The 24,480-nt window shown below is 46.4% G+C and overlaps 1 protein-coding gene across 1 annotated transcript in view; it reads left to right on the top strand.

Moving 5' to 3' along the window:
- Window positions 1-24,053, top strand: part of prickle2b (prickle homolog 2b) — a 62,214-nt gene extending 38,161 nt beyond the window's left edge. The window contains exons 3-9 of the mRNA XM_068742365.1: window positions 15,411-15,594; window positions 18,458-18,571; window positions 19,109-19,246; window positions 20,521-20,724; window positions 20,982-21,168; window positions 22,069-22,953; window positions 23,095-24,053. Coding sequence (XP_068598466.1) covers window positions 15,411-15,594; window positions 18,458-18,571; window positions 19,109-19,246; window positions 20,521-20,724; window positions 20,982-21,168; window positions 22,069-22,953; window positions 23,095-24,053 — 2,671 coding nt within the window. The remainder of the gene's footprint in view (window positions 1-15,410; window positions 15,595-18,457; window positions 18,572-19,108; window positions 19,247-20,520; window positions 20,725-20,981; window positions 21,169-22,068; window positions 22,954-23,094) is intronic.
- Window positions 24,054-24,480: the final 427 nt, after the last annotated feature.

Below are 24,480 nucleotides of genomic sequence, written 5' to 3'. Positions count from 1 at the left end.
AATCATGCAACCACATGGATTCTTGCTCACGTATGCATGCTGTGTCGGTATGTGTGCCCGGCTGTGATGTCATATTCTTGGGTCAACAGAAGGACATGACTCTGTCTGGAGCTCCACGGGGGGTATAAGAGGTCTGTTTTTGGTCTCTTTGCTGAGTGGCGCAGCACAGACACCCGTCTGTGGCCTGGAGAACTCGGGGAGCGCCAGGAGCCCGTGGGGTGAATAAATACGCTGTGAAAAGAGCGTTAAGAGAGGTGTGAAAGAAATCAGAGACACTGTGTTTTGTGTGTATCTTTTCCCTCCCCCCCCCCCTCACCTCAGCAACGCACACACTCCCACTTAGTCTCACACATGGAGTTACACTTTTTTTTTTCTGTCACACACGCGCCTCACACAGAGGTTCACAGTGGTGCCAGCAGCAAGTCGGGCTCCACCAGACGTCAGCGATCAAGTTTCTCACAAGAGCCGGCTCTTCCTCGGTGCATCCAAATGGGCCATGCTTGAAATTGGGGATCAAATATCATTGAGGAGCTCGGTGGGAGAAGACGAGATGCAGATGAACTTGTGTAAAAGGGAAAGATGCCTCGACCTGGCATTCAAAGCAAGCCTGTCTTTGCTCAAAGCTGTGTTCACTTGAAATGTTTGACCTTGGTCTGATAAAGGTTGTTGGGATTTGAATCTCTCTCTGTGACTCATTCCTCCGCCCAAGTCTTCACCACAGCCTTGTGTATCTGTGCTGCCTGCACTTCTGCTTCTCTGCAGCGATGGGTCAATAAAGACCTGTGTTCAGCGTTTCTATTGGCCCTTGATGAAACAGACAGCAAGCCCGTCACGTCCCTAAACGACTACATCTCCTGCAATCAATAATCTCCACAGACCTTCGGGATCCTTTTGGGAGATGGCTGAGGTGGCGTCGCTGATTCGGAGCGTGGTGTGAGTGTGTGTTTTGTGATATCGACTCATTAAAGAGTGTAAAAGAAGAAATTCTGGAGAAACTAAAGAGCCTGAACCCGAGTGGAATCGCCTCAATATGAAACACTGCCGGTGGGAAAGGATCAACTTTTGAATAAGCTCGATAGGCTTCCAGAGACTCTGTGTTCTCTCTCTTTTTTCCCTAGTCTGTGAATCGAAGTAGCTAAATTGTATTTTAATTACCATTCCTAATTTATTCTCTCCGATTAATCTGTTCAATATTATCGACTGCTGTGAATAACATGAGGAAGGGGTACTGGAATGACTTCTGTGAGTCCGTCGAATATTTTGTCACAGAACTTTCTACACTTGACAACCAAGAACCGAAGCGGTGCCGTTTGCTATTTAGGGATTTGTGACATTTCTATTGTTCTGCGTTTCCGTGGTTACAAGTTGGACTTGGGCTCATTTTGTTTTAGTTAGATTTTCTGAGCAGCTCTAAAATAATGTTTGATATTTTTGGCTAGATCATTCGACACACGACAACAACCACACGCGAGTTGTTCTAGTCATTACATCAAAGGGAGATGAGACCGAACCAAACAGCACGCCTAACAGTGTGTGTTCCATCCTGCTGAGTCCTGCTGGAACCATAATCCTTAATAATCCACTCCATTCTGCGTTTGCACCTTGATTACACCAGAGTGAAGTGAAACGTTCCTGCAACAGCTGTTGACAAAATCTGTTATTTCTGTCAAAGCCTCTCTCTTGTGAGGCCACCTGTGAGTACACAAAAACCATGGAAACGCAGCATTGTAATGAAATATTGAAAATATAAAAGCCCCATCTCAGCCAGGTTGTCGCTATAAGCAATGCCATCCTGCAGTTTTGTCTTTTCCACACTGCAGATTGATTTTATTTTATTATTTTTTTTGCCTGTGCTCTTCTCACTGACTTGAAGTGGGTGGACCTCAGTTGGGAAAACATGATGTCATACAGTTTCCTGTAGCAGTCTGGATTTAACAACAATTCATTGTGAAGTCTGAAGAGGCTGTGTGGTTTTCTTGCATTGCCAGATTTCCGTCAATCAAATCTGATGAAAAAAATGCCGTTAACAGTCCTGGCGTGAGGAATAGCTCTGCATTTCGATGGAACTTCTTCAAACTCTAATTGTTGTTCATTTAACCCAATGAATATTTCATGTTTTTGTGTTTTGAAGAACTCAATTAATTAATGGTGTATTTAATTTGTCTTTCAACGCTCTGTATCCATGTCCTTCCTAGCATTATGCAATGATTCTTTTAACAGGCCGTTTGAGTTCATGAGGTGAATACGCCTGGACTAATAGATCCGTCTACATCCTGGTGAGGCAAAAATATATATTTCAAGTTCTAATTTAATGCTATTTGTGGAAAGATTTAAAGACTTTGAACAGTCCCACAATGTCAGCACTCGTCCTCCCCCCTCAAAAACACATCGCAACTTACAATCAGTCCATCACTGCAGTATGTGTCAAAACAGTCAAATAACCCTGGAGTTACACTTATGGCTCACTATTATGATCCACGATGGAGTTTTATTTGTAGTCGTTAAGTATTTTCTCAAAGCAGCTGACACAAATGGTCTCGGGATGTAAAGTCCGTGTGTGGCGTCTCTTTTTTTTCAAAAACCTTTGTGTTTTGCTGGCAGAGAATCAGCGAATAAACTCTAAGTGTCGTTTTACATGGCCGAAGTGCAGCGCTCTGTTCATTTACATTTCTCTAGTTTGTTCCAGAGTGCCTTTAGGCCAGACTGTGTTTGACGGACTGTTCTTGTCAGTCCCTCTTCTGCCCACAAGTTCTCAAAAGCTAAATATTTTAACGTGGCATATAGCTGAATGTTGAGGTTTATTTAACCAGGTTTGATTTTAAACCATTACGTGAGAGCTCTATAGTTTCTGCAAATACAGACTGTGCTTGGATTGCAAGGACAAAGACTTTTTTTCTCTGTCTTTTTCTCACACACTACCTGCGTTTCCTTTTCCTTTATTATTTTTTGTTTTTTGCCATCTTATCTCTAAAAATGAAATTGATGGAAGTTCCAAAACCCTGCTGAACCTGCACACTATTCTTCACTTCCTTTCCCCAGTCTTCCTCACTCTGCAATGTTGACCCTAGCAATGGCTCGATGAAAAATAAGTCTTAAGGTCACGTAGATTAAGCATATCCAGCCATCCATCCTTCATCATCCTTATTCGGGGGCCGGGTCGTGGAGGCAACGGTCTCCGCAGGGATTTCCAGACTTTCCTCATCCCAGTCATCCCATGGTTCTTGACCAGTTTTCCTGGTAACGAACCATGGCCTCGGATTTATGGAACATCATTAATGCCCACATGTGAGTGTGGGAAAGAGGATTTCTTCCAGCAAGAACACCCAAAAATAAAAGAGGTTTCATTGACAGAGTAATGTGAAATTAGAAGCTACACAGAGAGAGGGATGAGTCGGCAAATCTTTATCAATAGCCACGCCACTGATGTGGGTCATGATGACAAGGTGAAGAAGAAACATCAGTGGAAGCTGAATGAGAGAGTTGAGTCAGAGAAATGGCTGCAGGGTGCCGAATGTGGGAAGTTTGGAGGAGGGTTCATTCATGCAGCCGCATGGACTTTCTGCATCTGATTTTTTCTTTCTTTTTGAAGACATTACTTTTCAGCACAGATGGAAAGATAGAGCTCTAAGAAAGCTCTTTCTCCCCTTCCAAATGTCTGTATATTTCTAAGCGATGGTCACAGGGATAATATATTGCCGCAACATTTCCGTGCCCTCCTCCTGCTTGCCATTCCTCACATCCCACTGCGTCCGCGACAGAATCTCTTGACTGTTCCACCCTTTTCTTTTATTCAAACCCGGGTATGACCCAGTTATTTCCTTGAGTCTGATTCCACATGCACTCGGCTTCTGAGAAACTCTCACTGGCAAACGGCTGCCGGGCAAAGTGCATAGGAAATAGAGTCGCGTTGCCCTGGAGAGTACCGTCTGCAGTGAAGACGGATTGGCTAAGAAGGTGGACGGTTTGGAGTGTGTTTTCCACTGGGCTGAAGGGCCAGTGTGTAAGTGTATCAAGAGGGGCAAAAAATAGCTCCGGTCCCCTTGAGGAGTCACTCCACAAGGTCGTGCCCTTGCCAAAGGCCTTTCAGGGTGGATCTAAGTGCCCGTGCTCTTTTGTTCTTCCCCTCACGCTCTTCTTCTTTCTTGCTGTCTCCCTCTATTTTCCCCTTCCCTAGTTTAATGGCTTTGCCAGACTTCTGCAGCATGAGTTGAGCGTGTGTTCTAACGAACCCCCCCCAAACTAATTAGAATTTCAGCCAGGCTCCTCATTTCCTTGCCATTTCCCCCAGTTTGGACAAATACAGTTTCCCTCCTCACCCCCGTGCAGAAGTAATCCAGTTAATGTTCAACACAGGCTGATGAATGGCCTCTTATCTGCTGGGAACACGAGTACAGAGGGGCTCACGAACCCACAGAGAGCCCCCCAGTGTCGTCACACTGAATCGGCTTCCTGGGCAGGGAAGCTGGCTTTGAGTGCTGCTAGTTCACGCTGGAGGGGAGGTCATTGTGTTTTCAGAAGAAGAAGAATTACTTTATTTATTTATTAATTGCTTTTTTCACTCATTATACAAACAAACTACACACATGTGCAGGAGAGAGGCGATGGTGGGCACGCCAAAGGATCAACTTCTGGGGGTTCAGTCCCTTGCTCAGGGGCACCTCGGCAGCGCTCAGGAGGCAAGATGGCACCTCTCCAAGTGTCAGCCCACCCTCCACATTTTTGGACTTAAATAGCAGTCTTACAATAATTTCAAGAAATAATAAAAAAAGAAATTCACGAATCGAACCTTCAATTTCTTCGTGGTGCTCATTATTCTATTTGCAGAAGACGGGTTTGGTGGCTGAGCAACGATGCAGCCGTATGACTGACTCCACTTTTAAAGTTCCGGTCGCCTCATTTCCCGGCCGGTTGGTTTAAGGAGCTCCGACGCGATTAAACGCCCAGTTCCGCATTAGCAGTAGCTAGACATTCATTTCCTAAACCAACCTATTACAGCAGCGGGAGGAAAAGCTATATTGGAGAGGACGCTCTTGTGTCCCCCCAGGTCCAACATGTCTGAGCTATCAGCTGTTGGGGTGAGCCCCAGCTGCCTCGTGTGTTGACTCTAGAGTGATAGCCATCAGCATTTGCCACATGAAAGGAGAGGAGACTGGCGTTCCTCAAAAAAAGCAGATGAAAAATAAAGACGAGGAGGCCATGTTGGGATGTTGGCTCCATTTCAAATGGAGATAAAAGCATTGATTTATCTGCAGTGTTTTTGTGACCATATCAGGCAGCGTGTAAATCAGTTCCTTCCCTGGTAAGACGGGAATAGCGCTTTTGTCGGATAAGATCCTCTGAGGCGGCACAGCTTTCTTCCAACAACTTTTGGATAAGGCTCCTGAGGGAATATGTATTTACAATTTTGCTCATGTAATGCTTTGATAGAGACAAAAGCCTCAATGTTCTAAGGCATGCTGAGAAAGGGACTAAACCCGTTTGGGGGCTCTGTGCATGGCCTAGACTAGAGTCCGTGAAGGCAGCGTGCTATCTGTGGTATGTCCCTTAAGATGGCCTCCATGCTTTTATGCGTGCTCCTCTCACAAAGCTGCTGGCTACACCACAGGTCAGGGAACAGTTTATTGGGGAGAAGGGAGAGACTTATTGGAGGAAATGGCTGGCCCGGAACCACACGACCCATTCTGCTGCTGCTCCAAGCAGAGGACGCTGACACTTAGGGCTCATTGTAAAAGCTTGTGGGTAGGCTATAAGTGCACGCTGGGCTGTAACTGATATTCTTGTATTTCTAAACGGGGTGTGTTGATGTCCGAGACAAAGACTTACGAGAGTTGCCCCGCCACGTGTGACCGAAGAGCCCAGGACAGAATACCGGCCCGACTGCAGGAACGTCTTCCTGGTTATTTCAAAATGATTTCTTTTTCTTTCTTTTTTTTCGTATTCCTTTCCATGTTTCGTGTTTTTCACGTGCGTTAGGCCAACAGGCGGCAGCAGGGCGCTTTGGGAAAAGTATGCACAAATCTTGATTTTATTACTCGCTAAGCTGCTTTCATGATATCCATCCTCCGAGTTTACCGTTTGAAATCTTCTACAAATCTCTGGCTGGCAGCAGACTTTTAGGTGTAAATCCTTTTTCTTGTCCAGTTTTTCATTACACAAATAATCACGAAGGCACAGTGGGGGGGGGGGGGGGGGGCATTGTTTAACACTCCAACTACTCACAGTGGGAGTAAAAGCAGACGTGCATCAGTTTATTATTGCCATGTAAGGAAACAAAATACAGGAGCCGAGATGGGGCAAATCTGTCAATCATTTTGCCCTTTGTAAAGTTGGTGAAGCATCACCATGTGTTTGTCACATAAAAATGTTCTTTACTTTGTTTATTTGTTTGTTCGTGGTTGACTGTAATTCTATGGATTTCCATTGATCTTTAGGTCTTTTGTCCTTTTCCAGCACTTCTTATGTTAAACGGAGCGGTTTTGTTAACAGGGGCTTACCTCCCAACGTCTTCATGCAGGTCAGCTCCCTGCAGCTCCTCTCTTCAGTCAACGGAGCCCCTCTCCTCCTCTCCCCTTCCTCGCTCCCTCTCCTCCTCTCCCCCTCCTCTCTCCCTGCTGTTCTGAGCCAGCTGAATCGGGAAAGTGTTTTTCATTTGCATGAAAATCCTGCCAGAACATTTCACACTGCTAATTACACCAATGTTGGGATGCTGACTTGCTGACATCACATGAGGACATTAGCATGCAGGGTGGAAAGAGAGAGAGAGAGAGAGGGTGTGTGTGTGTGTGTGTGTGTGTGTGTGTGTGTGTGTGTGTGCGCGCGGGTGGGTGGGTGCGCTAGTCAAGTCAATGAAGGAACGCAGGAAGTGAAAGACTTTGCCTTGAAAGAGAAACTCTAAAATAAAATAAGGTTTTGTTTTTATGTCCAGTAGTTCATAAATAGGTGTGTGTTTTTTGTGTGTGTTTTTTTTTTACCTCTGCAGAGGAGGTTATTTATCGGTCATCTCAATGACAAATCAATGCCTTCAAAATAGCTGCTGTGGCCGAAAATGTATTTGATCTCTCATAAATTAATATCTACCGTACATCAAGTTGCACGTATCGGTGAACGTCATGATTTGTCCTAGTTTGAGTGTTTTTATTTTCATTGGGACATTTATTATCTTTCATGATACAGCAATGACAGAATATTTTAAAGGACTCTATCTCACAGAAAGTGGAGAGGTGACTCAGATGGGTCTGTATTCCCTCATCTCTTCTTTGACGCACCGTCCATCCCTAAAATGTCTCCATCCAAACAACAAATACAAACAAACAAATGTAAGTGATCCTCCCATTGATGGATGTAATGATCAAGCTTTTTGACGTTGGAACTCTTATTTTTTAGTGCAAACCGGAAGTAGTATTGCTATTTATAGGCGCTTGACGCTGGCTCGGAATTAATGCGCTGCGAGCTGAGCGACCGAACGCGCTCCTCTTCTGCTCCATGCGCTGAAACACGCACGGATCTTCGCTCCGCTTCCACAGCAGCTCCTCAGCTTCCAGGAGAGTTTTCCCTTTTCTTCATTTTGGATTTGGTAGTACCCCCCCACCCCCCCCCACCCCGTTCCTTTGCTTTTGTTTGGATCCGTTGCCAGATCTGATTTTACGCACTTTAAGTTGGCTCCTCGGCTGCGCGCTGACGCGCTCCTGCTTGTGTTTGCGGAGCGCCAAGTGGGTAAATGTAGCGGAGCGGGTCGCTGGCACCACGCAGCGGGTGAGAGTGGGGTGTCTTGGTGGCAAAGCTGTGGCGTCGGACCTGGGTGACAAATTCTGCGATGAGGAGGACTTGTTTAAAAGCGCGCACGATTACCATCGCCGCAGTTTGTGAGAAGGTAAGCAGCCGAGTATTGAGGCGGGCGGGGGGGGGGGGGGGCATTCTTAGTGCGACCCGGGAGTTAAGATGTGGAAAACAAATTAGATTTGTGTCCCAAACGTAGTTAAAATAAAATATATCCAGACAGTTTATTCCGTTAAACCTTAAACCATAACCCCCCCCCCACACACACACACACACACACACACACACACATCTCCCTGGAGCGCAACGCGCCTCCAGCCGGGAGCGTCTTTGTTGCGCATCCTCGCTGCCATATGGACCGCAGGTTGCTCAATAGATAATTAGATAAATAAATGGGCATCTGTGAGGTATCTGTTTTCCCCTCTTAATTAACTCGTTATACATTTTCCCAGTTGTTGTTGTTGTTTTCCTTTGTGCGTAATTTCGAGTTAATTTAACTTTGATGCAGATTCTTAATCCGAATAATTCGACCTGGAAAAACTCACAATGTTCCACCACTATGCGCAGTTTGGGTTCAGATCCAGAATGTGTTTTCAGAATAGATCATCAGTGATGGGGAAACCGAAGGGTAAGGAAGAGGGTTTGAGACTCGCCGCCGTGTACATATAGCTGAGATAATTCAGTGTCAGTCAGATTAATGTCACGTATCTGTGAGAGGTAAGACGCCCCAAGTGGAAAACTCATCCGCATCCACATTTTATTTGGAAGGCGATCTGTCACATTGAGGATGGTCGTGACAATGCTGTTGGCAGAGGTATTGCTCGCACTCTCCGGGTTGTTTCTGGCTTCGTGGTGCTTCTCTCGTCAACTATTAGTTTTTTGACAGCATTTGAATCTCCTCCAGTTTAAAGGGTCTAATTGTGTCACGGAACTTTCTGCACAGCTGCACCGGAAACGAGGGCTATAATTATATCCTCATGCAATTGTGTTGAAGAGACCATGATGGGACCTAATGCAGGCTAATGGATAACTTGTAGAAGTGTAAAGGGTCATTTGATTTGCACATGAATGGACCAATGGGGCTGGTAATGAATAATGTGGCGGCGGCTTCACTGGGCTCTTCGGGATTCCATCGCTCCCAACTTGAACTGAATTGACAGAGCCAAAGCAGCATTGTTGCTGATGACCGCAGCGTCCTTTGGGAGAAAAGCAATTACCCCCCCCCCCCCCCCCCCCCCACGAAACTTCTCAACACGACGCTAGAGTCCCAAAAGGATTAATGGATTGGTTAGCACAGTTTCTTCTGCAGTATATCATAGATTCCTATACCAAAGCCTTTCAATAAAAGTTCTTGTTGGTTTACTAATGAGCTGGCGCTGCTACCAAAGTCAGAGTCTGAACTGAGGAAGCCTTTTCCTTCCATTGCTGCTCTGTTCTGATCCAAAAGAGTATCTTTTCATGGATAAGTCAACACTGAATGAATGAGAAAAAGAAAGGATCCAGTCAGTATAGCATGGCTGCAGCTGAAAAGCACAGTCTCGCTCTTTTTGCTTCACATTTCTCATTCGATCCCTGAGCGATCAGTCGAAAAATAGGGAGAGAAGGTGCCTATCTCGCAGCGACAGTCAGACTATCGGCTGCTTTGAGCATCAAGAACCATTTCATCCAAGCAGGACAGTGATTTTTGCCTGCACCCCTAAAGACCCTTAGGGGGTGTTTATTATACTTCCATGTACGATATCCACACAGCAGTCATTCAGCTCAGGTGTGAAGCTTATCCGCTTAATCCAAAATCTGGGTCACAGGTTCTATGAGAGCCTACGTCCCTGCAGACGAGAGGCGGGGTACACCCTGGACAAGCCGCCAGTTTATTGACAATCATTCATGCACACACTCACACCCATGGACAATCTAGTTCAGTTCAGAGCTTTATTGTCCCACAAGGGGAAATTTGCTTTGCAGCAGAGGTCACAACAACAACAACAATGCCACAGGACGACATGGAACATGTAAAGTAAAACAACAATAAAAACAACCTTAAAAAAAAGATAAATAAATCTGTCCTATCTCTGGGATGGAGGCCCTAATGAATAAAGTGCTGCTGAGCAGTGCAGACAAGTGAAGGTTAGTGCAGGTTAAGAACATTTATTGCACTTGGGACAAACGAAAATTTAAATCTATTGCTCTTTATCCTGGGGAGCTTGTATCTCCGCCCAGAGCGTAGGAGAGCAAACTCCTCCAAGAGAGGGTGATCCGAGGTGGACAGAATCGACCGTGCCTTCCGCAACACCTGCCGGTCAAAGATTTCAGCCAAGGAAAGCTGCTGTGAGCCAATGATTTTACTCGCTACCTTCACAATGCTGGACAAACTGTTTTTGTTTTGCACTGTGAGATTTCCACACCAGGAAATTATACAGAAGGTTAAAATGGACTCGATAAAAGATTTATAAAATAAGACCATCAAAGTTTTGTCCACATTAAAAGTGTTCAGTCTGCGCAGAAAGTGGAGTCTCTGCAGACCCTTTTTGCAGATTGCAGAAGAGTTTTGGTCATGCTTCAGCTTATAATCGATCACAGTTCCCAGGTACTTGTATGACTCAACTGACTCGACCAGAGAGCCCTTGATTGCAGTTGGTACAGTTGAGTTTGATATTTTCCTGAAGTCGATAGCCATGTCTTTAGTTTTGTTAATGTTCAACTTAAGGAAGTGGTTGTCGCACCACTCCACAAAGTCGTCCACGACTGGCCCATGCTCGACTTCACCATCCTGGAGCAGACTGATTAAAACAGTGTCGTCTGCAAATTTTAAAAGATGCCTATCTTTATGGTTGCTCCGGCAGTCATTTGTGTATAAAATAAATAATAATGGGGACAGGACACACCCCTGGGGCGAGCCTGTGGACGACAGCCGCTTCTGGGATAGAGCACCATTAGCCCTAACTGACTGGGGTCTACATGTTAAAAAGTCAAGTACCCATTTTACTAAACCTGCATCTAGATTAAAAGTGGACAGTAGTTTACGAGCTAAAATGTGTGGTTGAATTGTGTTAAAAGCTGACGAGAAATCTACAAATAAAAGCCTTGCATGAGTTTTAGTGCCCTCAAGATGCTTGTACAGGTAATTAAGCAAGGAGGCAGTAGCATCATCCACCCCTCTATTAGCCCGATATGCAAATTGCATTGGGTCGAGCAGGCCCTGAACCTGGTTGGTCAAAATGTCTTTGACCAATCGCTCTAGGCTTTTCATCACTATTGAGGTGAGCGCTACCGGCCTAAGGTCATTGAGCTCTTTAGGGTGTTTGATCTTGGCCACGGGCACAACAATAGACTCCTTCCACAGTCTCGGTACCTTGTGCTGGATCAGTGATGAGTTAAAAAGATCGGTAAAAATAAAACATAACTGATCTGCACAAACTTTGAGAAATTTACCTGAAATCATGTCAGGCCCACAGCTCTTCCTGATCTTACATTTATGGAACATGGACCTGACAGCATGGGCACTGATTACAGGCTGGGAGGAGGTAAGACACTCACTCAGCTCTAAAAACAAGTCACCATGTACATCTGTAAAATCATGTTCATCATTAAAACGTAAATAAAAATCATTCAGTGCATTTGCGAGCTCTGAATTTGAATTAAAACCATCAATGGTGATTGATTTATTACTTTTTTTGGCCTGGCTTGTCATGGCTTTCATACCATCCCACACTGCTTTTAGTTCATTGCTGTGAAATTTCTCCTCTATTCTATTTTTATATTGTAGCTTAGCCCTCTTAATTTCGTATCTAACCTCTTTTTTAGCTTCTGCCTTATCTCCATCATGACCATGTAAAAAGGCATCATGTTTCTTGTGCAGTGCATCCTTCACTGCTTTATTTAACCAAGGTTTGTTATTAGCAAACACCTTCACCCGTTTAGTAGGGATGATTGTGTCTTTTAGATAACGAATATACGAGGATATTAACCAATTGATCTAAATTGCATGTTTTTGGTGGAGAGAACTGGCGCAGACACGAGGAGAACATGCTAATTCCACACAGAAAGGCCCCAAATTGGATTTGAACCTGTGACCACCTTGCTGTGAGGCAACATCGCTACCCACTGCACCACCGTGCTGGTGCCTTGTAATTTATAATGATTTCACCGCTTTCTGATTGATCAGCAACTGGATAGGAACAATCAAAAGGACATTTGGCCATATTTCAAGGTTTAAGAAACAGTAGTTACCATAGCTGGCATTAACATTCACCCACTTCCTTTATAACATTAGCATTATGGGCTTTCAGAGCAAAGACATGAATTAAGTGTTTGGAATATACTTCCAATACATTCATCTATTAAAAAATATTCCCAGCATTTGCACCCCCCCACCCCCACCATGAGTATTTCTGAGGGAAATAAACCACTGTGAACATAGTTTACAAATTGAGGAATGTCATAAGATGATTAAAAAAAAAAAAAGCATGAATATCAAGGCAATTCCTTAAAAGCCGAGTTTTTCCACAGACTACTTGTTGAATTTGAGCTTTGTGTGAGCGGGAATGGAATAGTTGTATTTAACTAAAAATTAAAGGACGCGTGTTCCGGCTCAATCCAGAAGAAGGAGGTCTTCATCAAGTTGAGGTTCGTGGAAAATAGGGCCGGCCTTTGCCTTGCTGTAATCTGTTATGACAGGTGTGTGCCGGCCTAATCTCTGTCCTCAGGAACATGCAGCATCTGGTTCTCACTAATTGGTCACTAATGGAAAACATCTTTGTTGAGGCTGATTCTTGTCAGGAACACCTCCAGCCATGTTTAAATCCTAATAGCGATGAAGTCAACATGCTCCGCCACAGAAACTTTGTTTGCTTGTATATTGGTCATTTACAAAAGTCAGACTATTGATCCAAATGCTTGACTATTGTAGCAACGGATTCAAAACACTGCATGCAAGTGTTGCGGTCCCAAAACAAAAAAACAAAGGGTCGTAACAGCGAATGGAATCCCCCCCCCCCCCCCCCCCCCCCCAGATAAAACAAAAGCACAGGCTGGAGGAAAGAAGACAAGACTTGGCTGCAGTCTGCATCCGGCTGTTCTCCTCTTTGCGCTCCTCGCTTATCATCCAGCCTCTGCTCTTGCGCTGCATCTTCCAGTTAAAGATGGGTTTTTAATGTCACCCTCCAGAGTGATGCCATGGAAAAGCCGGAGTGGTTTTGGGGGGTGGCTCAAGAATGAGAGTGGAATGAGAACTCGAGGCTCTTGAAAACGTTATTTCCTCAACCAAGTCGGGTGGTTTTCTGAAGCTCGAGTTGCATTCAGCCTCTCGACTGTTTCCCCACATAAAACCCGTGCTGCGATCCCAGCCTGATGTAAAGGTCATTTCTTAATGTGCTTTGAAGCACATTAAGTTAGATGGAACATTTGATTAGAGAGTTGTTTGTCCACACTTGAGACCAGTCTGACCCTAGTTATATATCCAAACCACTCATCACCCAGGTTACAGGTCAAATATGGAAGAGCAAGACAATAATCATTAACTCAGAGATGTGAATCATTGCCCGCTGACATCACAGTCACAGGGATTTACTGTTGAACACGATACCCTGTAGCGCGTGAGCGAACCCAATTCTCCTTTGGCCGACGTTACGGCAGCGTTCCCATCTTCCAGGAGAGCAAAGGTCAGTCCTGAATGAATCAAGGACGTGCTTTCTAACTTTCCTTCCTCTGACTCGGGGCCATTTCTGAAGCGTTAGTGATGCACTTGACTTGTATTACCAAAGTGGCCAGATCGTTACTCATTGAAATCATGTCGATTACAAAAGGGGGGAGCTTCAGGGATTGCATTTCAGCGGAGAGGAAATCCCACGCATGTGCATGAAGTCTGTTGTAAATCATGGGAATAGAATGGGGGGGTGAGGAACAACAGGCCTCTATCGGCCTCCGGTATCTCTGCCAGCCGGGAACAAAATGTTTACAAGGTGAGTCACTGGAGGAAGGTTGTCATTCCTGCACATCTGGATTTAAGAGTTTAGGACATGTAAAGCCTTTTGGCCTTCCATCTGTGGTGCATTTGCTTTTTACTTAAAATGGCCATCCTTGCTGTGAGGTTGTGTTCCTGTGGTGCATGTCAACCAGTTAATCAGTCTTACATTAATAAAGATGAAGATGCCGAGGCTGCATTGAGGCTAGCAGCACTGCCCCTGGCTCCAGCATCATACCTCTGGGACAGAGATTTGCAAAACAGATCTCTGCCGGTGTGCCAGCCTGACAGCAACTTTCTGACTGTTTCCTTGAGCTGCATCAGCGCTGTGTTTAGCATACCCATCAATATTCATTGGTGATGTCTTGCCACTTCATGTGGTTTAATATTTATGGATTTAGTTGGTAACACTGTAATGGGATCCTGCTGGATCGCAAGCGTTCCCAAGTGATGATGGAGAATTTGTCCAAGTTGTGTTTGGATGTTTTCTTTTAATGGTTGCTAAAATATGACCAGTCGTGCAAGTCAGTGGGATGTTGCGGCTTCAAAGCATTTCCAGTGTCAGTCCGATCGTCTGAATCCATCATTGCTTAGCCAGATAAATGGAAGCTGCTTTAATTTACTACAGTCCTCTTTCTCACACTGAGCTCGCACAGCAGCGCCACAATGAAGTTCCTTCTCTATATGCATGGAGGAAACACTAGGTCCTCTCCTCACGCAGGAACCTGGATCCAGGACCAGATGCCGAACATGACCCCTGTTTATTTTTTTACATCTTTTCGGGAATGCCATTTGCTTCTCGTTCCACTGTTTGTGTGACATCGCACAAGTCCTGTGTCAATCTTAGGAGCAGTTCATGCATGTTAATCCCAATGTTTCGTAAAACAACACACACAGTTCTATGAGTCTATGAAACGCAACAAGTCACTTCGGTACTCTCTGGAGACTACGGGAGATGAAGAGCAGCGAGCAAGAGGAGCGTCTGCTTTGAACACTCCCAAGCGTCTTTTCTGTGGAAACACATTTTGTAGCTTAGCGGGTCTGTGGCCAAAGCATATTCCATTGTTTGTAACTAATCTTGTACATGAGGAACACACATTTGTGCGTGTCGGGGCTTTCTCGGCGTTCCATCACCGTCATTGTTGTATTTGAGCTCATCTCCATATTCTCTTGAAAGGCTCCATGTGGGTTTGAGCAGAACGCTCAGGGGGGCCTCGGGTATCCCCACAGACGAGTAGATTGCATGGAGGGTTGTACTTTACAGGTTTTTTGATGGTACCTTTGGGGAAGAAAGTATTATCTTTATTTTCTGTGATTAATGGCAGGCTTCAGACTCCAAAACAGCAACCACAGTGTGACGACGTGTCTCTGCTGAAACCCTACAGTCCCAAATGCAGCTCCATTTCCATGTTGATTTACTCGCCGCTGAGTGGCTGTTTTCACCCTAATCAAAAACTACAGCATTTATTTTCAGACTACAAATCACACTTTTCAGCAACATAATAAAGAGGTTTGAGTAACTGCTGCTTTCATTTCTAATCCGAAACTAAAGAGGTTTGAGTAACTGCTGCTTTCATTTCTAATCCGAAACTCGTTTTCCAATAAATACTTCAACGCGTGCCGTCTGCGATCGACCATGGATTTACGTTCTTTTTCCGATGTTTGTCCACGGTAGGAAGATCTGCGTGCACTGTAAGTGTCGTCGCGAGGAGCATGCACTGACAGCCATGCCTGTGGAGATGGAGAAGACGGTCACCAAGCTGATGTATGACTTCCAGAGGAACTCCACCTCAGATGACGACTCCGGCTGTGCCCTGGAGGAATATGCCTGGGTTCCACCGGGACTTAAACCAGAACAGGTATTGGCGTATTACGAGAAAAATCTATAAACGGCAGCTTCTTCATTCTCCATGCCGTGAATGCGTCTGAATGTGGAGATGGAATCCATGGAGGCATTGATTAAAATGCCTCAGCAGTTAAAAAAAAAAACATGGTTCAATCATTTGTACCCACAGCGTGGTCTGATTCTTGCCTTTCCTCTATTTATGTCATGTTAGTCTTGTTTGTTATCCAAAAGCCGATATTTAGAACAGAGTGCCGGACTTCTAAGAAGAGCTCAAATGAGGAAGAGAGCTCTGGGCTCGGGCTCGGTTTACAGTTTGTGTCTGTTCGGGCTGACGAGTCGCACTGTTAATGCTGCAGGATAATAATACATAATGGGTTTATGTCGGGTTTATGTTCAGTGAAGAAAATCCTTTTACGATATAATAAGGTTGGGCGTAGAAATGATGGAGGGCATCCGGTTTTATAGGGTGGGTGGTGGGTTTATGGAGGAGGAGTGACCTGGTTGATGCGATGCTAGCACCGCGAGTACAGCCGTATTTCATGTCCCTCCAGGGTCACGCATCCCGCCCTGAAGTCTAGGAGGTTCTCGTCCAGTGGGGATATGACCCTCAAGAACAGTCCGGAAATATGAATATCATGGAGGACATCTCGGCTCTCGTTTGCTAGCGATACTGTCCTGTGTGTGTTTGCGTGTCTGTCTGCAGACCTAATAATAGTGAGTCTTTATCCCTGCCGTTAATGTGTCAGAGATGTTCCAAGGAGCTCCTGCCAATATTCTCTCTCCCGCTGCCTCCTATTCTCTCTTTGCTCCACCCTTTTCAAATAGATCCTTGGATTCTGCCAAGAGTTGCATCTTGCTAAGGCCAAGTATAGTGTGAGCTGGTGATTTAAATTTTTTTATGCCCCAACAGAGGGGACATAAAGTGTCATCATCCTCCATAAGTCCTTACCGGTGGGCAAACTCGTGCTGAAGGTGCATCCAATTGTTGATTTCTGCAGTATAATGTGCAAAGTCTGCTCAGCATGTTGCAGGATCTAGTTTTCATTTGCATGCAAATGGCAAAGGTGTTTCAGGTGTTTCAGGTGTTTTGAACGCAACACATCTCTCTGATGTGCAGAAAGTCACTTCAAAACAAAAAGGAAGTCTGAGTGGGACCCCGGGCTTGTTTGGCCTGTTCCAACATGGACCAGAAGACAATTTGATCCATTCTAGCCAGAGTTCTAGCCATTTCATTAGCGTGTTAGAACGTTAATGTTGGCACATCGCTAAAGGATGGGATCATTGTTGTGAAAGCCTCTTTTTCACCATGCTTTGCAGGTACTACTAGTGTTTTCTCATCTTTACGCCTCACCGCTGCACAGTGTCGTGTTGACGGGCCGTCGGGAGTGGAGCCTGTCTTTTCCTCTGGCTGCCTGGTCCATTAACGGCAATAGAAACCAGCTGCGTGAAGGGATCACTCAGTCAGTCACTTCCAAAGTCCTAGCATATGCTTTGGTTTTTAAAAATACTCCTTTCGGTACAGTTCAGAATTATGCCCTGTCTTTAGTTTCATCTGCTTTCGATTACAGTTATTATCACAAGCCGCTCCTCCTGGCTCACCCTGCAAATGTGTGTGTGTCTGTGCGTGTCTGCTTTTGCAGACGGAAGTGTGTCTTTCACCTCTTGGTTCCTACCCTGTTGATCGTTTGGAGCATGCTTTGTAATTCGTCGTTAGGGCCGTGCGTGTCTGTGTGTGCCCGCATGCACCTGGAAGCTGGAGGTCCTTGCCGGTGCTAGATATCCCCACCCCGCTACACATCCTGAGCCATGGCGCTGGACACCAATCCGATATCCCTCTTCAGCCCCCCTCAAAAGCCGAAGGGATTCGGTTACACCTCCAAAAAAGAGGCGCTAAATTCATCCCATGCTTGTAAGGCTGTGGGGAATGTTCCTGATGCAGAATGTCACACTGCAGATTCATGGCAGATAAACGTTAGGACATTTTTAAGAGTAGCGCCGTAATGATTTTGCTCTTTGTGTCGTTGCTACGGACACAACGGATTGCCGGGAGTCGGTAGATCCATTTTGCAGACAGGTAGTTTGTTAAAGCTGACACGGCCTGGTCAGCAGGTATCCGTCACACTGCCTCTCTTTCCATCCAAGTCTTTGTTCACTTTGTTTCTGTTCTTCTTTCTTCATCCATCTAACATGTACATTCTGCCTTTACTACCCTGTCCTCCTCCTCCTCCTCCTCCTCCTCCTCGTTCTTTCTCTAACCTCTGGCTTTCATGGTTAGCACCCCACCCGGCCACATTCATAGAGGACTGCCGGGCTTTTATTACACCCCGGCCCCTGTTACGGTCATCTCGGAGATGACACCCGTCGCCTGCTGCTGTACTGTGAAGAATGTTGTAATAATTAGTGATAGTCGTCCGCGTTCATAATTCTGTCATTGCATTAATTTATCTTCAGTTAAAAGGCAGGAATATATTCTCCCGTTAATGTGCAATGATGGAGAGGTGCGGTTCCTTTAGTCCCTGCTGGTCGGCCATAAAGCAAAGTCATTTGAGCTGTGTGTGTGTGTGTGTGTGTGTGTGAGGTCAGCTGTTTGTAGTTGGACTGTAGTACCTATTAGAGCTGACGCGAATGAGAATTCAGTATCGTTTTAATTGATCAAACATTAGCAGGTTTGGATTTGCAGGTTATCGTGTCATTAATGACTGTTTCCATTTAGGTGCTCAGCTCAGAGGCGTATAAAAGTCTGAAAGCACTCCAGCTTTAATTGTGTGGCCTGTACCCGATAAGAGAATGAATCGCTCGGTCTTTTTAAGTGCTGGTGAAACGAAGGCGTGTGAAGGTTGCAGCGTCGTCGTGTTCACCGCTGTCCTGTCTCTCAGGTTCATCTGTACTACAGCTCCCTGCCTGAGGACAAGGTGCCCTACGTGAACAGCCCCGGAGAGAAATATCGCATCAAACAGTTGCTCCATCAGCTCCCGCCCCACGACAACGAGGTGAGAATCCCAACTGCCCCCCCCCCCCCACCTCAATCCATCCAGCTGCTCCTCCCTGCCCTGCGTCAAGGCTACACAGAGATGAAAGGAGAGGAGGAAGGAGACGGATCCAGCCGGGAAGGCCTTTATTCCTGTAGCAGCCTGTTTGATATTCTATTTCCACATCCATTATTCCAGATTGATCTGGAAATTTAAGTTTGATTGCTGTAAACAAAGTAAATCTGGCACCCCCTTGCCGCCTCTGTATCTGCGTCACCGTGACGATCAGACTGTTGTCTCGTGTCGTTATTCGGTTTGCCTATGATTTGGATCATTTGTTTGCCGTTTCAATACATTTGTGTCAAGTGGGAAATCCTGTAGTGCCGTTAAACTTGTAGATTTTTGTTTTTCAGGGTAATCTGGTGGATTATTTACATTTTTAATTCTGCTTTTTCTGTGCAGGAGGAATTATACCACAGTTTATTGAATTGAAAAACGACAGACATAATGATTGCCTGCCGTCATCTGTCTGTGGTTTGTGTTTATCTGCATCCGTAGGTCCGCTACTGCAACACTTTGGATGACGAAGAGAAGCGAGAACTGAAGATCTTCAGTAACCAACGCAAACGGGAGAACCTGGGCCGCGGAAATGTCAGGCCGTTTCCTGTGACGATGACGGGGGCGATCTGCAAACAGGTAACGGCTACGAGTCTTTCTATTCTTTCCTCATGACGTGATCAAAGCTGATCCGAAAGCAGCAGGCTGCTGTTTCCTGCAGCCTCTCAAGGCTGAATTACGCGAGACGAGATCGGAGTGTGGGCCGTGGAATGAAAGCAGTGGATCATGTGATGGACATACTGAAGAGGCTGCTGGCATTTCAGGTGTTTGCAAATGTCAAAGACAACGTCAATGTCAAAGCATTGATCGTAAGGAGATCTTGGGGGACATGCATGTCGTCTGGTTTCTCTGTGTCCTCTGAGGAGCAGCCCGTTGGGGAAAGTGTGTATTGATTGAATTACTTCGCCTCCTCGCAGCAGTAAGATAACCTCAGTGAATCTCCCGCTCTGTCTCCATCTCCTCTCCCCTCTAAATTTACCTGGCAGACCTATCGCTCCCGTCTCCTTCGCACTCCCTCCATGTATTTGAACGCGACGCTGATCTCGCTCTCTGCTGCATTCTTCCGTCGGTCGCTCAACATTCATTTCTTCCACCATCGCCCTTTGCCGTCTGTGCGTTCCTTCCCAGGTCACGCGTGTGAAAACATTCTCGGTTCAGTCCGGTCTGAGTGTGAAACTGTGTTAAAGGCGGACGCGCATTAATCTGATATGCTGGATGAGCATCACGTCTGGCGCTGACCTTGTTCGAGATCCCATGAAATAGGCTCTCGGAAAACCGTTGATGCTGGAATCCTCACCTTGGATCTGCTTTTTAGAGATTAAACCAATAAATTATTCAGCGATGTTGACACAGTGAACACTGAAACATTGATGACGTTATTGATTTGAAGTCGCGCAGCTCTAATGATTTCATAGTTTGGGAGTTCATTTGTGTAATCCTTCATCGTCTCATTTCACATTCTGAGTCACTTCCATTAAATTAGGAGGTAATGATGTCATACGGTGTCATTTGTTTTAATCAGAAATTTCATTCAATTGATTTGTTCTTTGTGTGCTTCTTGATCCGACCGATGACCATGACTCATTTCATTCGTTTTGCAGAGTGATGATAAAAACATTTTTTTTTAGCATTTCACCTTTCACTGACATTGATCTTGTAAGAGATAGACAAGAAATGATGAGAGAGAGAAAGGAGCATGGATGGAAAGGATGAAAGGTCCACCCAGCATCTACTGGGTACCCTTGGATGCAGACCTTCAGTTCAATTTAAGAAAAAAGGAAATGGTGAAATGTGTCAGCCGGCATACTGATGGAACATCCGACTGTTTTCTCTCGTCTTTTTCCTTTTCCTAGTGCGGCGGCCAGATCAATGGCGGCGACATTGCTGTATTTGCATCACGTGCAGGTCACGGTGTGTGTTGGCATCCCGCCTGCTTCGTGTGCAGCATGTGCAATGAGCTCCTGGTAGATCTCATCTACTTCCACCAGGACGGAAAGATCTACTGCGGCCGCCACCACGCCGAGAGGCTGAAACCTCGCTGCACTGCCTGTGATGAGGTAGAAACGTGCGAGCACGACTGCAAGCGCTTGCACGCTAACATTTTCCATTCCTGTATACACACGCCAAACCATGATCTTCCCAACACACACACACTGTCACAGTTTAACATCGATCCATTAAACATTAGCACTAGATTCTAGAGCTACTGAGAAGAAAGCGTTGTTGTCTGGAGGCGGGGAGGTAATAACCTAATGGAGGTTTTACCTCCGAGGACATTGGGGTGATCGATGCTCTCTTATCCGTCCATTCTTAGATCATCCTCGCCGATGAGTGCACTGAGGCGGAGGGGCGGCACTGGCACATGAAGCACTTCTGCTGCTTCGAGTGTGAGACTGTGCTGGGGGGCCAGCGGTACATCATGAAGGAGGGGCGGCCCTACTGCTGCTCCTGTTTCGAATCCCTCTACGCCGAGTACTGCGACTCCTGCGGGGAACACATCGGTACGCTGCACCGCCCGAAATCGCTGCAATGCAAACGGCATCAGTCGCTGGCGGGTCACGCAAAGACGCCCTCGCAGAATGGCCAGAGTCATTTTGGATGCATTGAGAAGGATGGTGAACGAGTGACCTGGTTTCTGGTTGGTTTTTAATCACTGGGTGACGTCATTCACGGTGACACGCCTGAGACGAGGGCGCGTAGCAGAGCGCCAGAGAGGCCTTAGTTTACACAGCACATAAATATGTAGAGTATATATTATACAGTGTGAAGCCTGGGGCAAAGGCATGGCTGTATTAATAAAGTTTTCCACCTCAGGGTCTGTCTTTTATCACAGATGTGTCCCTTAAATACTAATTTAAACTTTCCACAAAATGTAGTGTGAACAAATTGGCGAAGATTTTTATATTTTTCAGCAGGAAACTTCCATATTTTTGACTCGCCTGTCTTCCACCTCTGTTAAAAGTCTGCCTGTGTGCTCATCCCTGCAGGCAGAAAGCACAGGTGTGATTTTGGCACATTCTTCTCAGCAAATTTGCTCTGTAATTATTTGTTAAACAGGATACAGAAAAATATTTGGCCACAGAACACAATTGAAACCATCAGAAAACAACCAGAACCAGATGGTAGCCATTAGCAGATTGTAATGTGTTTACTCAACGTTGGATGGGTTCAATAATGAGTTTACCCCCCAACCCGCTCTGCTTCCTTTGCCAAGCAACCGTAGGCATTTCTGTTAAATGCACCTATTTGCATATAAAACAGCATTTTTAATAAACGTTTAATTTCAAGCTCCTTGATAGACACGTGATTCTTTTCTTCTTGTAGTTTTATATTTGCACTGATGCCGCATCCGTTGTCATTTTGCCTAAACCCTGTGGATTACTGTGCGTCTCGTCCTGCAGGCATTGACCAAGGACAGATGACATATGATGGGCAGCACTGGCACGCCGCAGAGGGCTGCTTTTGCTGTGCACGCTGTAAACGCTCGCTACTGGGTCGGCCTTTCCTGCCCAAACAGGGCCAAATCTTCTGTTCCCGCTCGTGCAGTTTGGGGGAGGAGCCCAACGGCTCAGACTCGTCTGATTCGGCCTTTCAGAGCGCTCGCTCCACCAGAGAGTCCAGACGCAGCTCCAGGACAGACAAGAGTCGAGGAGGAGGAGGGGTCGGACTGCAGACTGAGAGATTTTCCGGGGAGGTGGACCCGTTGTCTTTGCAAATGGACCTCCTGAGTCTCTCAAGCCAAACGCCCAGTTTGACTCGTGAACCGCCGGCGTGGCAGAGCCCAGAGCAGGCAGAGGACGACTACAGTTACGAATCCCGAGCAGACGCAACGGTCAGCCGTCCCACCCCTTTACAGCTCCTCAGCCAGTGCAATGTCAGGACTGCCTATAGCCCCAGCTGCTCTGGGCAGAACGGCCAGCAACAGGATCACAGGATCAAGGAGAACGGCGGTACGAAGAGACCGCCGATCTCAGCAATGAAGGGTCACTCGCTCAATGAGGCATGGCTCCAACAGCCGCCACCGGGGCAATACTATCCAGCCAAGCCGAAGCCACAAAAGAGCTTCACGGAGGTGTCTCGTTGCCCTCAGCGCCACGGCGGTTTCTCCTCGGACAAGCGCTCCATCAGTTTGCACGGCTTTCAGAGAGAGTCTGGTCCCCCGGCAGAAACTCAGGTGGCGAGAAGCAGAAACCCCATCCATGCATTTAACTTCACAGAGCAGCTGACCCCTCTCCAGCAAACGCCAAGAGGATCCATGGAGTCCCTGGCCCTGTCCAATGCCACAGGTGGGGGGTTGTGTCTATATTAGCACGGCCAGAGGGCGCTGTCTTGTGTTTTCACTGCAACATTTGCATCTTGTTGATGATAAACATCACGACATTGAATTAAAGGCCAAGGTTACACTGAATGTTCTCATTTCCCAACAGGCAACTCAGCAGACGGAGGAGGAGGAGCAAAGCGTCAGGAGCGTCTTTCCCGTTTCTCTATGCCGGACCTGAGCAAAGACTCTGGAATGAATGTGTCGGAGAAAAGCAACATGGGCACCCTCAACTCTTCAGTGCAGTTTCGTAGCTCGGAGTCCATTCACAGCTTTACTGCCAGTCAGCCCTACATGGAGATGGATCCTCCCAGGTCCTCCCAGTACCACGTGCAGTACTGCAGCCCCCCAGGGGTGGCTGTCGGTGTGGGCATGACCCATTTACCTCCTGGGTTCAGCTTCCAGGAAGAGGATAGGATAAGTTTGGTGAGCAGCGCCAATGCCGCCCGCCTCCCGCCCATTAGTGAGTGCAGAGTGGGTGGCCTCAATAGCGGAGGAGGGAGAGGAGCAAATATCCGGGTCGACCTTCCAGAGGAGACGCCCCAGAGGCGTCGGCACCATCACCACCGTTCCAGGAGATCCCGGCATTCTCGTTCAGAAAACGCTCTCCATTTGGTGTCAGAGCGACGGGAGAGACCTCAAGCGAGACCACAACGGCGTGTCTGTGAGGATTATGACCGCTTCCCCCCTCCGAGGAGCGTCAGGGACCAGTTTGGAGGAGGAGGAGGAGGAAGAGGAAGCTACCAGCCCCAACCGTTCAGGCCGTGCCCCAGGACCACTTCAGACCTCAGTCTTCAGAACCCCGGGGCGGGCCGAAGCACCGGCTTAAATCAGTACTCCTGGGATGATTACGACGATGACTGGTGCTCTACCTGCTCGTCGTCGTCAGAATCGGAGGATGAAGGTTACTTCCTGGGCGAGCCGATCCCCAGACCCGTTCAGCTGCGCTATCTCAGCAGCCAGGAGCTTGTTCATAAGTACAACAACACCGGGATGGGAGGGCCCAGCCGCAGCGGGCAGTTACACACCCGCAAAAACAGAAAAAGCAAGAACTGCATCATCTCCTGACATTCCTGTCGGCTCGAACCGAAAACGACTCGTCGTCCCGCTTGTGTTCACGAACATCCTCTGTCCTGAGCAACAAAAAACAAAACCCACGGTGCACTAAGTGAGTTGTTGAATATCCTGTAAGTGAAAGTCAGTGTTGAAAAAAGTGAAAAAGCAAAAGTGTTTGCATGTTTGTTCATTTTAGTGTTACAGTTGATCTCCGGAGAATTAAGGCCGACGGCGACATGCCGGTTCTATCGAGAACCCAAAAGACGGAACTTCTTTTCCGTGCAGCAGAAAGCGTGCAAGGTCATCCGCGTGGAGCAGTTTCAGATTTCATGCAATACAATTTAGTTAACTCTACTATTACATCCAGTGCATAGTGTGTACATAGATGAATGAATTACTGATTTCACCTAAGTTAAAGAGCTCTGTGTAAATACAATTG

The sequence above is a fragment of the Brachionichthys hirsutus genome, chromosome 8, assembly GCF_040956055.1.
Source record: "Brachionichthys hirsutus isolate HB-005 chromosome 8, CSIRO-AGI_Bhir_v1, whole genome shotgun sequence".
Classification (NCBI taxonomy): domain Eukaryota; kingdom Metazoa; phylum Chordata; class Actinopteri; order Lophiiformes; family Brachionichthyidae; genus Brachionichthys; species Brachionichthys hirsutus.
The sequence above is the reverse complement of the archived record's forward strand: the minus strand, read 5'-3'. Positions and strand labels throughout refer to the sequence as shown.